Source organism: Lampetra fluviatilis, chromosome 11, assembly GCF_964198595.1.
Source record: "Lampetra fluviatilis chromosome 11, kcLamFluv1.1, whole genome shotgun sequence".
NCBI lineage: Eukaryota > Metazoa > Chordata > Hyperoartia > Petromyzontiformes > Petromyzontidae > Lampetra > Lampetra fluviatilis.
The window spans coordinates 6248590-6266944 of record NC_136285.1 but is presented as its reverse complement, the minus strand read 5'-3'; the positions used below and the strand labels follow the sequence as shown (position 1 = coordinate 6266944).

The following is an 18355-nucleotide window of genomic DNA, read 5'->3' as shown; positions in this document are numbered from 1 at the left end:
TATGAGATGTGGACTCGAGTCATGTGACTTGGACTCGAGTCAGACTCGAGTCATGAATTTGATGACTTGCGACTCGACTTGGACTTGCATAACAATGACTTTGTCCCACCTATGAGATGTGGACTCGAGTCATGTGACTTGGACTCGAGTCAGACTCGAGTCATGAATTTGATGACTTGCGACTCGACTTGGACTTGCATAACAATGACTTTGTCCCACCTATGAGATGTGGACTCGAGTCATGTGACTTGGACTCGAGTCAGACTCGAGTCATGAATTTGATGACTTGCGACTCGACTTGGACTTGCATAACAATGACTTTGTCCCACCTATGAGATGTGGACTCGAGTCATGTGACTTGGACTCGAGTCAGACTCGAGTCATGAATTTGATGACTTGCGACTCGACTTGGACTTGCATAACAATGACTTTGTCCCACCTATGAGATGTGGACTCGAGTCATGTGACTTGGACTCGAGTCAGACTCGAGTCATGAATTTGATGACTTGCGACTCGACTTGGACTTGCATAACAATGACTTTGTCCCACCTATGAGATGTGGACTCGAGTCATGTGACTTGGACTCGAGTCAGACTCGAGTCATGAATTTGATGACTTGCGACTCGACTTGGACTTGCATAACAATGACTTTGTTCCACCTATGAGATGTGGACTCGAGTCATGTGACTTGGACTCGAGTCAGACTCGAGTCATGAATTTGATGACTTGCGACTCGACTTGGACTTGCATAACAATGACTTTGTTCCACCTATGAGATGTGGACTCGAGTCATGTGACTTGGACTCGAGTCAGACTCGAGTCATGAATTTGATGACTTGCGACTCGACTTGGACTTGCATAACAATGACTTTGTCCCACCTATGAGATGTGGACTCGAGTCATGTGACTTGGACTCGAGTCAGACTCGAGTCATGAATTTGATGACTTGCGACTCGACTTGGACTTGCATAACAATGACTTTGTCCCACCTCTGCTATTTCCAGGCTGTCACGTGGTCGTGACTTAACCGGATTTACATTGAACCCTATTGGAAATTGTGCCTCGGTTCACGACCAATTTGGTTCGCGACCAGAGTCAGTTCACGAATTAAGTTCGTGAACCGAGGTATCACTGTAATTCCAATTTGTAAATCTGAAAGAGCTTCGAAAGTTCATAAAAAATGTGAAATCTGAAGTTTTTTTCCATAGCATTTGCTCTTGAAATGTATATATGGGTCGCCACAGTGACAAGATGTTGACTACCTCACCTGGTATACAGGAGATCATGGGTTCGATTGTGACCCTAACGCCTGAATATTTGGAGTTTGCATGTTCTCCCTGTGGTCGTGTGGCTTTTTCTGTGGGTCCTCCGGTTTTTCCCACCACGTTTAGAACCATGCTTTTAGAGTATTCACCTGCTGTAAATGTCCACATGATAAACCACTTCGTTGAGCTATCATTTGTGGTCAGGTCATTTGTGAAAAAAGCTATATAGTTGGAGCCGTCTCACATTGACATGCTAATCTCTTACATTTACGTACAAATTCCATCTCTAGCTCCGCCCACTTACCCTTGGGTTGAGCCCACCTACAGCCTATATAACCTCGTGTTGCAGCAGCTCTTTCTCCTGCGTCAGTAGTTCTTCCTGCTGTGTGTGTCTCACCTGATGACGGTCGCTTGTGTTGCGATCGAAACGTCGTGATCTTTGGATTTAAAGCTTTCGTGACTGCAGGGATTCATCTTCTTGGTTCTTTCGGTATTGTATTTTATTATGTTTTATTTTTTATTATTTTATTATTTCCCTTCTACGTGACTTTACCGAAAGAACCAAGAAGACGTCGTGATCTATTAATTTCCTATCTACGTGACTCTATAGTGGGCCTTACCTGGTAAAATAAAAATCGTTTATAAATAGTTTATTTTTATGAAGCTCTCCAAACAACAAAACAGTTGCCCACGTGTGCTACAAATGCCTCAGGCAATGACAATGAAGCAGCCAAGGTTAGCCTTGATATACCTTAGCTACCTCTGCAGCTGAATTGCATATTTATTTATTTATTTTAAACTTGTATGGTGTTTTGTAAACGAGTCCAAGCGCTTGAGGCTCAGCGAGTCAAGCGTAAACACTGCGATGGGGCAGATTGGCAGGCGTGTTAATGTAAGTAAAGTGCGTGGGAAAATCCGGAGGGGAAATGTTGCAAGCGGTGAAAACATGGATGGGATTTCAAAGGTGGCGTTTAGCTTCGTGTTTATACAACAGTAGCCCACAGTCGTTGGGAAATCTTGGTTGCTTTGAAATTTATGGTGCTTCTATTACCGAGACAAAACAAAAACTCAACAATCCGATTGTGTGTGTTTTTGTTGTAGAACGCGTAATCGGACACGCGGTGATACAATGCAAGCTCCTCTTCATCAAGCGCCCTGTTTTGTTTACAGTAAAGTGGGGAACGTATTGACGATTGTGAGCTTGCTCGGACTTTTAAATCTAAATATGTTTATTTCCATAATCGAGTTTTTTGTGGTTGCATAAATATAATTACGCGATCTAACCCAAAAACACCTCTATGGATAATATCGGTCGCCAAAGCCTACATGTTAAACTGACTAACCGAAAAATAGATGTTTTTATCATATATAATTTAAGATATTGCTTGTTGGTACGGCCAGGTGGAACTGTAGCAGAATTCTCTGATCACATTCTGAAGTTTGCAAGTTCAAGCCCCGCCCCCACCGGAGATCAACTCCAACTGCCATCGTCCCCCTCCCTCTGGGGCCGACAGAGTGCAATGCTGTTCCCTTTGTTAGAGGCGTTCGTTCTCTTTGTTAGAGGCGTTCGTTCTCTTTGTTAGAGGCGTTCGTTCTCTTTGTTAGAGGCGTTCGTTCCCTTTGCTAGAGGCGTTCGTTCTCTTTGCTAGAGGCGTTCGTTCTCTTCGTGCCACTCTGCGCTGTGACCTTTTCCCTCCCTGTGCATTGAAGTTTGCTTTTTAATTTTGTGTTTTTGTGTTTTTCCTTCATCCAGAGGTTAATTAATAAATTTATATATATGGTCTATTTTTGCACGTTATGGCTTGCAGTCGAAACTAATATTTGAATGATCTTTAACTTGCAGTGATTTTAGAACTATCACGTTTAAAGGGTGGCTCTATCTGACTCACTCTTGAATTGTAAAAGTCCGTTTGATTCCCAGAGTCTCAGAATCCCACTCATTTCACAAGTACTCAACTCTCCCTCTGCGATAGGAAACGTAAGCCACTATTCAAATAAATATTATTTCCGTCCTTCTCATCTCACTGAGGTCAACTATGTCCCAATTTATTTCTCTCGGTTCTGTCTGTTGTACGTAGCAATGGTCAAATTTCGGAGGCACTCTGCGTGCACCGAGTGATCTCTTGCCTCCCCTACTCCTTCACCAATCCAGCTGATGCCAAGGCTGGGGGTAGAACCCCTGCTGCTGGGAATAGTCTGGCCTCCTGGTCGACTCTTGATATGGGCAAGGTGTGGTGCTACGTGAGCAGCAGCCGCAGTTGGCAGGGGAGGAGGCGGGGCCAATGCGGAGTAGGTGAAGCCGACTTCAGAATGAAGGGAGGCCCACTCGACTCAAATCTGGGAGTGGGTATGTCAGAGTGTGACAGGGATGATGGAGGAGAAGGGGGTGCCAGTTGGCACGTGTCCCGGTCAACTCCAAGAAATGTGGGCGCTTTAGTGGTGGCGCTCTTAACAGATGTTTCCTAATGTTTAGGAAACTTTTTTAACCTGACTTTTGTTTTGCTCCGTTGCCTTGAGCCCAACTTCGCAGCCTTCTTCGTTGAATTCTTCTGCCAGTTCCTGCCGTTCAGTCCCGCCGTTCAGTCCCGCCGTTTCGCTGAAATGGCCGTGCTGTCGCCAAATCTGAGCGAGTGAATTTTTACTCTATATTCATTTATTTGAATTTAAATTCCCACATTTGGAAAACATCTTCTAATGTCCATATTATAGTTTGTTTTTTTGGGGGCTAAATCCCGTAATTATTAATGTGTCGTTAAACCCGCCATTGTCCGACACCGTCAATTAGCAAGGTTTGTCACGTAAACGTGTTGGAGAGCAAATCCATTGTTAATGTTGTGGATTTGCTCTCCAACACACCGGTGTGCTGTCCTATTAACGAATCGGTGTGTTCTGCTTACGTGACACACGTTATTAATCGGTGGTGGCGGGTTTAACGACGCATTTATATTTACGCGATCTAACCTAAAAAAACCTATATTGTTAATATTGGTCGCGAAAGCCTACATCTTAATCTTCTAATGTGAATGATTGAGAATCGTTTTGGCGAGTGTCTTTTCTGACTCCACTTGTAATATGCATTGTAATACATCCTTCATTTAGTCTTAGTGTAGCTCTTCCAGTTTTGCCAATGGTGTTTTACTATTTTTGTCAAAGCTAGGATGACTGCATACTTTTCTCCTGTCTCGATTGTCTTCTTAGACTTTAAAGGGTACGGCATAATAGTATTTGATACTCTTTAGGCGATTCCCACAATGTGAAAGTCGTCAATCAGTTTATATTAGTTTAACACTAATCTTAGTACTCAGATTGTAAATGTTGTGGCTTGGCTCACCAACACACCGGTGTGCTGTACTAGTGATGGATTGGCATGTGTCGGGTGGTGGCGGGTTTAACGACACATTTATATATTTCCGCGATCTAACCCAAAATCTCTTACGGCAGTTTATATTACTTGTTATTTGGATTTAAAGCTTTCGTGACTGCAGGGATTCATCTTCTTGGTTCTTTAGGTTAAGTCACGTAGAAGGGAAATAATAAAATAATATTTTATTATTTTTATATTTATTATTTTATTATTTCCCTTCTACGTGACTTTACCGAAAGAACCAATATTTTATTCTTTTTATATTTATTATTTTATTATTTCCCTTCTACGTGACTTTACCGAAAGAACCAAGAAGATTACATGTAAACCAGAGACCTTGACTTTGACGAAGAAAATGAAACAACATTGTACCTAAAGAGGCATGGAACGGATGCTTGCTTAGAATTGAGACAGAAAGAGTAAGATTTGTCTTTGATAACAAAAGCAAGTGAGAGGCATCTTCTTGAATGCTCACAAAGGTAAGTGGACTTTGGCAGGATGCATTGCTGTTCGGGGATGATTGCCCAGTGGTCGAGACTAAATACGAAGTGGCAGCAACACGGGGACGGAATCCCCGAGAGGGATGTCTACCGTTGAGATGGACCAATGCAATTGGTTCGTGCTCAGGAGCTACAGGGGATGGTTTGCATCGTAAATCCAACGGGAGATGACGATGACCCTTCATCTATCAGTGGATAGATCATGGCTGACGGTAACGATGCACTTCTTGGAAGCTGCCTATTTAAATGAACACAGGCCATCTCGCATTTCTCACGCCGTTATTAAAACGCTCAAAGTAATGGGCCTGAAAAACATTTGTCCTTGGGCCCTTTTTTTTTACTTAGATTTGTAACGGTGCCATTTAGATATCTGATAAAATTGAAAATGTGTAGCCTGACATTAGCTTATTTTACAGGCCCGATTTAGCACACCTTCTCTCTAGACACTTATCTGAATGAGTGAGTTCATTGGATGAAGAAAAGCACTTTTCATTTTAGACTTGTGGCTACCTTATTGTCAGATGAGTTAATGAAAAAAAAAGAACTGAATGTGTATTTGAGGTCACATTGTTCTTCAAGGCATATTTAATTAATAAGAAAAAAAACCTTCAGTATCTGCATAACACCACACTTGCAATTCATTGAAATAAATGAAAGTGTCATATGTAACCCGTCCCTAAGTAATGGTAATTCAAATTCCTTTACATTATTATTAATATAATTATAATTGTATTCTACTTTACATTGCAATTCATTTCGCTGGCTGCATTCGTGTAGAACCTTGTGTGCAGATGCGAGGCGCTCTCTCTTAAGCAAGTTGTTGTTGTTTGACTTGCATCCCACTGGGATTTTTGCACACAGCGTTGGTGTACGGTGCTTTTTCTGAAATATTTTGCTGTCTTTTCTTGGATTTTCTGTTTGCACATAGTCACATATTCACTTTAAGATGTTTTCTTGTTCCTGTTTTTGTTTTTTGTTTGTTGCGGTTGCACCCGATTCAAGAGCCGAATGGCTCACAGGGCTATACCAAATAAATGAACTTGAACTTGAAGTTCGGTTAACGCGGTGCTGGGGCTGGCAGCCTTGTTCCCCGGTGTGCGGTGAGAGTGCTTCAGGACGGATTTCAGTAGAGAACAAACAAGAAGCATCCACGTCGAGCACCACTTAAACTAAACTATTTTAACTATTATTTTACCAGGTAAGGCCCACTGAGCTGGATAGCTCTTTTTTCATAAGCGACCTGGCCACAAATGAGAGTTCAACAAAGTGTCTCGTCATCGCGTGGAAAGTTATAGCGGCCAAATACCCAAAATGCACGTTGATTCTAAATGTGGAGGGAAAAATCCGGAGGACCCGGAGGAAACTCCACGTGACAAATTATAGAGGTGTTAGAGTCAGGCCGAATCCACGACCTCCTGTATACCGGGCGAGGTAGTTAACATCCCGTCACCATGGCGCCCTCTTTGTTAACCTTGGCCTTTGTTACACGGTTACCAGCTGCCTGCTGCACTGGGAACGCACGTCCTTTACCAGCATGTCCGCACTTGCTGACCCTTCAAACTTTGTAAACGAACAAAGACAAAGATCAGCCGTATAGCCTTCAATGGCCTGTTGAGGAAAGTGCTGTTAGCGAGCACCTCTAATGCTCGGCAAAGCACACGAGGGATTGGCTTGGCCGGCACAATGCCCCACCACCTTGGTCTCCCCAATGTTGATGTTTACACGTCAACATTGGGGAGACCACCTAGAAGGCATTGGTGAAGGCGGGCAGCATAGACATGGGAGCACAAGCAAACCGTGCAACGATGGGAGTTGGCTGCACTGCCTTTGGCTGCCCACCACGCAGCGCTCAAGCCTATAACGCTTGTGATGCATGGTGATCACCCATCCAAACACTATCCAAGCTCCAACCTGCTTGGCTTGCAAGATCTCATGAGATCGCGTGCATTCCGGGTGATTTGGTCGTAGCCTCACGAGCATAAATACGCGGCCGCAATTCCTCGTGCTTACACACATCGCTGCGTACTCAGACAGCCTGTGCGCGCACGTGCGTAACCACGACGTGTGCGGCGCGTGGGAGTCGTGGGCACGCTTGAGACGCGTGCGGCCACCTAGCCACGCTGTCTGCATGTCCTGGCCATCGTACGTTGTGTTTTTTGGAAGCCTGTCTCAATACGTTAAGCGTGAAGAGATGCGACAGTAACGAGCGATGACATTAGGGGCGTTCTCAGGCAGCCGGCCTGGCCCCCCCAGGGTTTATGGGTGGCACGAAAGCTGCTGCAATCGTAATGAGCCTCAACTCCTTGTTGCCCAGGAAGCCCAGGTGCATTAATGGCATTTGTTTGTCCAAGTGGCCGAAGCGGCTCATAATTAAGAGTGGCGTCACTTGGGCGTTCGTCCAGTTTCACGTGTGTGTGCTTTATTGCACGTATGTCATCGTGGGTCCGTTTTAGCGTATGACCCGTGTTTCGTTCAGTGCTGTGGCTCGTTAATTTAAATCCTTTATATTAAGTTCGCTTGCTTGCTTGCGCGCTTACGACCGTGCAAATCTTTCGGTCGTTTTTTTAACCCATTTCCCGTGATCCAATCGAGCTGACATTTTGCACACAGACTCGTTGTACGTGACAATTTATTTTCGTGAAAAAAGTGTTCCAAAATTTTCCACTCTTTAGGAATTTTTTTTTTCATATTTAATTTAAAATACCAATGTGATAAAAATGAAACTCTTACTCAAGAAAAGCAGAAATGAATAATAAAATAAAACCGATGCCACGCATATAAAGGAGTTATAGTGAAAAACTTTGTTTTTACGGGTTAATTTTTTTTATTTTAAAGAGAGCCATTCTTGCACAAACGTCGTGCACCCCGTGACGTTTCGCTCCAAAAAACACGCTTCCTTATTCCGTCACCATCGTTCTGCCTCGCCAATTGTTTCAGTACTCCTCACTGAATTTTGATTTAAAGCTTTCGTGACTGCAGGGATTCATATTCTTGGTTCTTTCGGTAAAGTCACGTAGAAGGGAAATATTGTTTTATATTTTTATTGTTTTATTATTTCCCTTCGACGTGACTTTACCGAAAGAACCAAGAATATAAATATACTCCTCACTGGTTGCAGATAATTTACACTTGCGTCAGTCTGAGATTCTAAGCATTACTGGTCATGCAAAATGTGCCTGCTGCACATTGGCCTTTGCTTCAATTAAGCAGCGAATGATACCCCGGACCCGAGAAGTGCTGCTTAGTACGATTGCCAAAGGTGCGAGGTCATTTTCAAACGTACGTAGGAGTAGAGTCTCGGCGAGGGGTGCGGTGGCCTCCTCCTGTGCGTAACGATGTGCCTATATTTGATGTCGCAGCTCACCGCACCTCAACGACACACGGTGACCTGCCTAGTTATTCCCATTCTGTTGTGAGGTGCACACTCAAGTAATGTGCAGTGTCAACATCCCCTTTGCCGGAGTCATCCTTAGACTTTCTCTTAAATTCCCTCTCTCCCCCGCCGCCCCCACAACCCAATCCAGATGTTTCCACGATTGATCGAGAAGTAGTGACTCAGTTCGTGCCAGCGGGGATGCTACTTGTTCGATGAACGCACGTGCTCCATCTTTCTTCACGTAACGGCCATCTCGCGCGGAGGGGCGTGAATCGGCCGCTCCGTCCCCGTCAATCACAACCGAGTTCAGTCTCTCTCCGTGCGCTCTGTTCCAGATTCGCTGCCGACACGAGCTCCCGCCCTTAGTCCCTCCGCTCCTTCTCTTGGCCTCCGCGCGCCGGTGTCGTTGCCTTCGTAAAACCGCACTCGATACCAATTAATACCGTGCTACTAGCTGCTGTGAAATATATTACACTGGCAATGCACCGTGGGAACGCACCCGACGTCATAAATCACTTGTGCGGAGCAGACTTACATTGATGAACGTGTGATATTTTGGAAATTTTTTGGAAATATTTTCGAGCCATATTGTTGTGGATTTATGCCGACAGATTTATGCTGCCTCCACAGATACTGTGGCTCACCGTGTTCACATTCAGTCGACAAATCTCTTGCTTGTTATTTTAATGATACATTGATGATGCATGAATGGAACGAGGATCTTAACACTCACTCTCCCTGTATGGAATCATCTGTAAGAATCGTTTTTTATTCGTATATGTTGCGTGTACAGTGCATGTTCTTTGTTCAAATATATCCTTAAGCCAATAAAAAACGACAATGGCAAATATAAGAATAGATTCTTGAATCAAATTGCCACCCAAAATTGTGACAATTCATTGGATTGCAGTGGGGAGGGGTTGTGGGGTGGTGGGAATTCATGCTTGCCTACAGGGATTATCCATGCTATCTTCCTGCTCAATTGTGCCTCGGATTGTAAAAGGGATCAGCCTCTCAGGAAACCATGATGCCTGCAGAAAAATAATTCAGATTAAAGAAGACGAGGAATCTTCAGTTTTGTTCGCTGTCGTGAGTAAATGCAGTCTCCCATAATCATTAAAAATATTCGTGGCCGGTCCTCTTGAGGATCGGCACTACTTGTTATTGCCACGATATAATCCTTCTCTCCGTTAACCGTTTTTACCCATCACGATCATGGCCGTGATCGTGATCTCGATGGGAAGATGGCCAGGGGTGGTCGTGATTATATCCGTCCGTGAAATTGGAGACCCGCAAGCGAACGCGATTGCGATCGCTGCCATGGGTCTGGGGTTGTGGGGCGAAGGGCTCTTGATCGCGTTTCTGCCACGTGCATGGAGAAGACGGGCTCTCTCGCGTGCGCTGGTGCGGAGGGGCAGGTGCGGAGCAAGGTGAGCCCACGTGTGCAGAGGCACGTGACTGCCCCCTCACCCGCTGCCCGTGAGCTCTCTGAAGTCGGCACGGGGCTGTCAGAGCACTCGCGGATCCTGTTTGAAGTGCGTCACATCCACGGATAGCTTTCACATCACAAGACTTTAAGGCCCTTCATGTGTTCACTTCCCGTTCATATTTTGAATGTGATTTAAAATAATATGCAGAATATTACATTGCTCTGTTGTATATCTTAAGGGTGTAACGATGCCTTCCATCCATTGAATCATATTTAGCCTTGAAGCTCAAAATTCAGGCATATAAATGTGCGTGTGTATCAGTGTAAATATCGATTTATTTTGATTCTTATTAAAAAAATTATAATAATCTGCTTATGTTACGTTCAGGTTAATGGAGTGGAAACGAATTTTACATTGAGATGGGAAAAAAAAACAATTAGAAACAAATACTTGATGGTAAAACGGAGACAAAAAAATAATCAATTCTGGAATTGAATCATCGAATCGTGGGGGGATAATGATTACACTCCTGATAGATTCGATACCATATGGCCACAAGCACAAAGTCCCCCACCCCCCCCGCCTGTTTAGTATCATAGACTATGCAGTTGTAGACTATTTAGTGAGGCTACTGCAGCACGAGACGTTAGTGAAGCCTGCACCTCACATGGCCACAGCCGTCTCGTCAGTGCTGACGTTCACACTTGGGATACCCACTTAAGGCTGAGTCAGCGTAGAGGAGGCCAAGGACGGGGCTCATTCCGGTTACTGCTGGTGTTGTGCACGATGGCCATCAATTGAAGACAGGTCACCGAGATCTTAGCCAACCAATGCAATTAAGCATTGTCATTCACGCACAAAGACACAGATACCCCGTGTAGCCTTAATAGATTGTTGGGGAAAGTGCTGTTAGCGAGCACCTAATGAAGGCCGGCACGGCACACGAGGGGGTAGGTGGCCAGCACCATGCCCAGCCGCCTTTGTCTCCCCAGTGGCGATGTTTGCACACCGCACCAGATACTCATTTGAGGCTGAGTCGACCTAGGTCAGGCCCAGGACCGGTTTAGATAATCGTCACTGGTGTTGGCCGTGAGCTTGAATCAAACTCGCGTCGCCGGGTTCGTAGCGAAGCGTAGCGCTAACCGCTACACCACCGCTCCCTCCGTGCATACACACAGACACGTGCTGTGCACATTGGCGGCGATAGTTTAGTATTCAGCGTTAAGCTCTGCCTTTGTTATTTTGACTAACAAGGCTCTTAGGGCATTTTAAGGTAGAACTTGTAAAAAAAAGCTTCGGCAGCAAATTTAACCATTTCACATTCAGGTCTTAAGAATATGAAAGCAGCCTCACTAAATAGAACGAGCTTGTGTAGAGTGAAACGTGGTGTCCTCATATTTATTTCCCCTAAAGAATCCATGGAAAGGCATTGTAATTGGCTGCATTGCGTAGTTGGCCAGGCAATTAACATAATAAAAACATATGAAGTGACACAGGTGATGGCTTGAAATGCACAACATGTGCTGACTCAGTGTACACGGGTTAAGGACCAAACAGTATTATTTTTCGTACTTAACTTTGATGATATTTATTGAGGAAAGTTAGGCATAATTGTGTGTAAGCTGTAAAGGGAATGGATTTTTTTACAGACTTGCAAGTGTGAAATGAGCGTGACTGCTCCACAAAAACACAACACAGATCGACTGCTTGGCGAATTTCATCTCCTTGCAATGTAAGGCAACTCGTGTTTTATTCGATTTTTTTCGAGACGTGACTTAAGCAGCGTTCCGTGCATCATAATCACCACCGTCACCCTCTGGAACCCCTCCCCAGGGAGTGTGTGTGCATTTATGTTTTATGATCAGCTCTGACCATTCTCAGTCCACTGCTTGGTAAAGACCCCCCCTCCCCCGCCCAGGGCGAGACCGTAGACTCTGTGGTGTCTCCGCCGAGGAGGGTCGCGGCTGTGCATTTGAATTTGTTTGAGTCATGAGATTAAATTAAAAGCTCCGGAGCAAAAAACAACCGCATCTCCATGGCGAGGTGTGCGCGCGCGTGACATTGTCGGATGAAATGACCCGCTGGTCATTTATTATTTACATCATCAATCTTATTACATTTGCCCTATCGGAGTCAAGAGGGGGAGAAATGTTCTTCCGGAATGCCTTAGACAGCAGAGCGCACGCATCACATCAGCGGATGGCCCTGGAAGACAACACCGCTGACTGATTTGTGGAGTCACTTCGATTACTCCTACATGCGCCGTGAAGGACAGTTCACCACACATCCATTGATGTGACATACATAATATGTAACGTAAAATTAAATGCCAACGATATGCAATGTATCGTCATTTGTGAGTTTGCTCATGACATCAACCAGATGGGTTTTAGAACATGTTTAATTACAGGCGTCGCAGCCGTTTTGTCTCTGAGGTTCCATTATGAGCCACCCAGCCACTTCATGGCCTTTTTAAACGTTCCTTTTCTTAAACCAAATTTTTGCTCACGCGTCAGTGGAAGATCGCAGCGTTGTGAGCGTGCATGTCCTCGCCCCGGCGTGTGCGCCCATGGCAAAACGAGGCAACCTTGCTTCATCAACACGAGCCAAATCCATTCCTATCAATCGACCATGTCCTGGTGTGCGCAGCCCCAGCTTTAGCTGGTGTGTGGGAGGCTGGGTGCCTAAGGTAGTGGTGAGAGCGGGTCATGTTGTTATCTGGAACAATTTCTTCCAGCGTACCCCTTAAGGGCCTCGATATTTCTCGTCTGAAATGGCCTGGAGAGTTTCAGAATTAGCTTGCAGGATGCCCTATTTGAGTGCTGGACAAGGAACATATGAGCGATTCAATGATGGGTTACTTTACTCTTGCTGTGCGAGAGGAATGAGGAGGTTCAGTGATAAAAGTATTTGCCACAAGGCAGTGGAGACCTTTATGTTCTAAGAACAATAAACACATAAATTAATGAAGTATTATGCCATCGGCAATATATCATGTTCTTAAAAGGTAGATTGGCCAGTAAAAGCTTAGGTCGTGTCTTGCTCAGGGCTGTACATTGTCTTGATCCTCAATCAATGTTCTGTGGGTTTGTTGTGAATGAGGCAAGGGATGTGAATGTGAATTGTATCCGTACTGTGGAGGCTTTAATGAAACAATTTGACAGAAACTGCTGAGAAAATACATCTGACAGCAAAACAATAATAATAGTTGAATAAACGCCTCCAAATTAAAATGGTCAGCTAAGATGGCCGTATTCAAAGCTCCTCTGAAATATCGTCCAAACAAACACTTTATGTACACTTTACTTATAATACACTCATTATGACTGGGTTGGTGCTTGGCAGAGTGCTTGACTTAGTTGTGTGCCTTTGAGTTCAAATCATGATAGGGTTCAACTTGATAAATTGATGGCCACTGTCTGACAAATCAACAATGGCTGTTCTTTTGAGGAACTGATCCTTATCGAAGGATTGTGGCCTTTCCACCACTGGCTTGGTACCACCACTGGAAATGAGTGCAGCCCAACTTTCATCGGAACATGATGGGGCATTTTGACTTTACTTCCATGGCACACTGAAATTATTCACAGTGTGTAAAACAGGCTGTAAAAAATATATTTTTAGACTAATTCCAAGTGGGATGCGTGTGTTTTTTTTCCTGGAGTTGTGCCATGTACTGCGACCTGGGCCCTTACAGATGTTGCCAAACGCTTGCCTGCAGAGCTGTGTGGAAATACGCTGCGGGATTAATTTTACTTGACCCACGCTCCCCGGTGTTGTGAGGCGTGCGGAATGGTGATTGCAGTTGCAGAAACTCAAGCCACACACAGAGCGCGTTCACAGAGACCATTTGTATTAAAAACGGCCAAAAGCAGCAAAAAAAAAAACCTCACCTGATAATCGGTACAAAATATCTCATCTTAATTTTTGCACTTCAAAACTAATCGTTCTCAAAAGTCTATCTTGACACACGGTTTGCTACTCATTTAAGACTACGCTATCTACAAATTGCTAAGGTCTGCTTGTATCGGCATTGCCAACACTGGTTAGTAATGGACGAAGCAGAGAGGAACAGTGTTTTAATGAGAGGCAGGAGGATCTGTTGGGGGACTTAAAAAGCAGTTGTACAGCATCAGCTTCTTTGTAACGGGATTTAGTCTCACCTGATCGTAAAAAAAAGGAAAGCGTTTCATGGCTGTCTCGGGGAAACGTGAACAGCTGCGAATGTATTAAAATATTACGTGGTAATTTTGAGCACAAATCATAAAGGTTGTTTCTTTATCATTCCATGATGTAAATTTTTATTTCTCCTCATTTCTTATTTTCTAACGAAAAACATTCATGAAAAGGAAACTGACCAAAAAGCCTTTACATATTTTAAGGAATTGTGCTGGTCTGAGATAAAATATTAACATTGTTTCTGCTTTACGTATGGAGCCTTGTTTTATTACGATGATAATTTTTGTTTGCGCGGCGTTTTTGTTTTGCCCTCCTTAATTTTTTGTTAAAATCCAGCATACACAAACTCCGTGGGCACTGGGCTCAAGATAAACGTGAACACGGCCAAGGAACGTTGGGAGCGACAACTTTGTTTGGAGCTAAATTTCTCTTCTTCTGACACGAGTCTGACACATCTTGTTGGCGCCCACGAAGTCAGCTGGGCAGAATGGCAGGCAGGCAGGCAGCTCCAACGGCATTGCGGGAGGAGAGGGCGGCCGAGTAGCGGCGTCGCCACGTCTTCCACGCCGACCCTTGACCTCTCACCACACGTGCAAGCTGCTCCGCGACGTGTCCACCCGCGCGGGGGCCCTGCCCTCGCACGCCTCCTTGTCCCGTTCGCCGTCGGGCTCCCACAGGCCGATGAGCGGCGGGTACAGCTCGTCCAGCGGGATGGACGACGCCCTGTGCACGCACCGCCCGAGCGACGGCGGCTCGTACGCCCGCCGGCGGCGGTGGCGGCCCGCTCCCCCGCGCCGCGCGGCGCACGCCGCGGCGGCCGCGGCCAGCCCCGCGACAGCGAAGAGGCATGCGGCGCCGCCCGCCAGGGCCGCGCCGGCCTCCCGCTCGGCCGCGCTCGCGGCCGCCGCCGCCTCCGCCGTGCTCACGTTGACGCACGAGCGCTCGGACGACCGGCCCCGCTGCCTCGGGGCGCCGCCGCCGACGGACAGGCACACCTCGTACGGCGTGGCGGGCTGCAGGTGCGTGAGGTTGTACTCGTGCACGCCCAGGGGCACGCGCGCCGTGTAGGTGACGCGCGTGTTGTCGACGCGCACGGTCGCTGACGACCACCGCAGGTCGGACGACAGCGCTCCGCCTCTGCCGGCGCTCCCCACGGCTTCTCCTCGGCCTCCGCCGAACTTCCACGCGACGAGGATGGAGCGGGGGTCGATGCGCCGCACCTCCAGGCGCAGGCCGTCGCGCGCCACGGACGCCGGCAGGGCGCCGTCCACCCGGACCGCCACGGTGCGCGTGTCGGCGCCCTCTGAGTTGTGCGCCACGCACGTGTACAGCCCCGCCTCCTCCACCGCTATGGCCGCCACCTCCAGCGTGCCCTCGAGCCCGAGCTGGTACTTGACGACCGGGGCGTCGGACCTCGAGGCCGCCGGCGCCACCTTGTCTCCGCGCGGCGTCACCCAGTAGATGTCGGCCTCGGGCTCCGCGATGGCGCGGCAGGCGAGGCGCACCCTGGCGCCCGACGGCACGTTAAGGCGCGCGGGGAAGGTGCCCGCGGCGATGAGCGGCAGGCAGGAGTCGGCCGTCTCGGCGAAGGCCACGTCGCGCACCCGGCGACCCTCCAGCTCGGGCGGCGCCGCGCAGCGCATGGACTCGGGCTCGAGGAAGCGCACGGCGCTGCGGTTGCCGGCGCCCATCCAGCGGTTGACGCAGTCGCAGCGCAGCGGGTTGCCGTGCAGGCTGATCTCGCGCAGGGAGCGCAGCGAGCGCACGGTGGCGCGGTGCAGCGCGCCCAGCCCGTCGTCGTTGAGCATGAGGCTCTCGAGGCGGGGCAGGCGGTCGAACGCGTCGCGGTGCACGAACGCCAGCTTGGGGTTGTTGGTGGCCTCCAGCTTGGTGAGCTCGGGCAGGTTGACGAGCGCCAGCCGCTCAATGGACACGAGCTCGGCCATGCTGCTCACTCCCAGCTCCTTGAGGTTGAGCATGTCGCGGAAGTCACCGTCGCGGATCTGCCGCACGGGGTTCTTGTTGAGGTCGAGGAACTTGAGGGCGGGAAGGTGGCGCAGGGCGGCGCGGGGCACGGCCTCCAGCAGGTTGTCGTACAGCGAGAGGCTCTCGAGCTTCTCCAGGCCGAGCAGCGCCTCCCCCGGCACGTGCGCCAGCCCCGTGCCGGCGAGCACCAGGCTTCGCAGGTTGGCGAGCGGGCGGAAGTTAGCCGGGGCCACGCCCACGATCGGGTTCTCGCCGATCATGAGGACCTCGAGGTGCGGCGTCGCCTCGAACCAGCGGCGGTCGATGGCGCGCAGCCGGTTGGAGTTGAGGTGCAGCCGCAGCAGCCCCCCGAGGCCCGCGAACGCGTCCGGCGCCACCGACGAGATGCGGTTGTGGTTGAGGTAGAGCTCCTGCAGGCTCGGCAGGATGCTCAGGCAGCCTTCGGCAAGCTCCGTCACGCGGTTCTCCTCGAGGTGCAGCGTGAGCAGGCGGCTCACGTTCAGCAGGCCCACGTCGGCCACGGACGTGAAGTTGTTCTGCGAGAGGTCGAGGTCGGTGAGGTTGCGCAGCGGCGCCAGCTGCTCGCGAGCGATGCTCGTGATGGCGTTGCCCTGCAGCAGCAGCACCTCGCTGTCCGCCGCCACGCCAGGCGGCACGCGCGCCAGCCGCTGGTCGTTGCAGTCGACGGTGAGCGCCTCGCGGTACGTGGACTGCGGGGTGAACCACGGGCGGAGCTCGCACAGGCACATGGGAGGGCAGCCCGCGCTGGGCAGACGCTCCGTCTCGTCGGCCGTGGCAGGGGTGTCGGTGGCGGCGGCAACGTCGGGGGTGGCCAAAAGCAGTGCCCCACATGCCACCACGATCATCCACCGCGGCGTGTGGGCCATTCTGTCGTGTTGCCGTTTCTATGCTCCGTTGTGAAACTGTGAGCTGGTGGGGGATGTTGATTTCAGATTATCGCGAAGGGGTCTTGCCGAGCAGCTTGTGATTATGTAGAGGTCGAAGAATGTCGCGCGTATCCCAGATGGCTGTAGCTTGGACCACCTGTTTGAAAAAAGAATAAGTCAGATTTATAAAGAGAAGGTGTACAACAAAGATAACACTGGCAGAGGGCCGAGAGGTTGACTAAATGATGAAGCAATTTGTTTCCAAATGCTACACAGCATAGAGCAAAGGGCATGCAAAGTCTGCAGCTCTTTTCAATATTGCATTTACACCTTATTTAAAATGAATGGATTCAATATGCAGAGGCAGGATTGCCGTAATAGGTTCCATCGGATACAGGAGCCGAGATGATCAGAGGGGCCGACTGCATAGATGGCCTGCAGCATTAGCTGGCGAGCGCGGTGAGAATTCCCGTCAACTTTTTACCCCGCATAAAAGGGGAGGTGGGGCGGGGGGGATGGGTAAAAAACAACATTCTATTGTGGTCTGGTGGCCGACGGCAAGACATGGGAAATGAACGGGTAACGAACCTAGTTTTCTGGCGCACATTTTGAGAAATTACGTTTTTTGGTGTTTGTGATCGCTCGCCGCCGTGCAATCCTCGAACGTTCGGAGTTGTGCACGCTTTCTTTTTTTGCCCGCGTGGGAGGAGAATCGGCCTTTCCTTTCAGCGTTTTTATTGGGAAAGCATTCGTTTCGTTTTCCCGACCAAGTGTCCGTCTCGATGCCGACACGTACGTTCAGATGGCGTTGCGCTGACCATCCAGTAAAAAAAAATAATTCCAAAGAAACAGACGGCACCAATTGCATCGACTGATGGTGCCTGCCACGTCCATTCATCGTTGCCGTTTGCCAAAATGCGGCTTGGCTCATAGTACGCAGCCGGATTGTGTGCGTGCGTGCGTGGATTTTGCCATCTCCAGTTGGTGCGGTGCGGGGGGCAAGGCTTGGCTCGGGTGCTTGGGTTTCTGCGAGGTGACATGTAATCACGGGAATCGATGGCACCTTATAAGGCGATTAGCGTGCATGTTCCTTGTATTAGTGGGTTCCAACTCGCTGACCTTTCTCGGTTGGAATCGACTCTGACACTAATCAATTGGCTGCTGTCTTTCATACGGATTTCTTGCAGCTGTTGTGTGTTGTATGTTAGTGTATATACAGGGTGGCTCAAAACTCGGCACACACGCGCGGTTATTTAATTTATTTTAATATTGGCATTATAAATTTTAATTGTTCATTATTTAAGTTCATATTTTATCTATCATCGTCATTAATATCAATTTTGATGAAAGACGAGCGAGTTGAATTGT

The 18355-nt window shown here is 48.2% G+C and overlaps 2 protein-coding genes across 5 annotated transcripts in view; one reads left to right on the top strand and one right to left on the bottom strand.

Moving 5' to 3' along the window:
* IMMP2L (inner mitochondrial membrane peptidase subunit 2) overlaps positions 1-18355 on the top strand; it is a 382842-nt gene that overhangs the window by 96938 nt on the left and 267549 nt on the right. The gene's annotated exons all lie outside the window — the stretch shown is intronic.
* LOC144934743 (leucine-rich repeat neuronal protein 1-like) overlaps positions 13768-18355 on the bottom strand; it is a 51156-nt gene continuing 46568 nt past the window's right edge. Inside the window, exon 2 of the mRNA XM_078860846.1 lies at positions 13768-17144. Coding sequence (XP_078716972.1) covers positions 14696-16987 — 2292 coding nt within the window. The 5' untranslated portion in view covers positions 16988-17144 and the 3' untranslated portion in view covers positions 13768-14695. The remainder of the gene's footprint in view (positions 17145-18355) is intronic.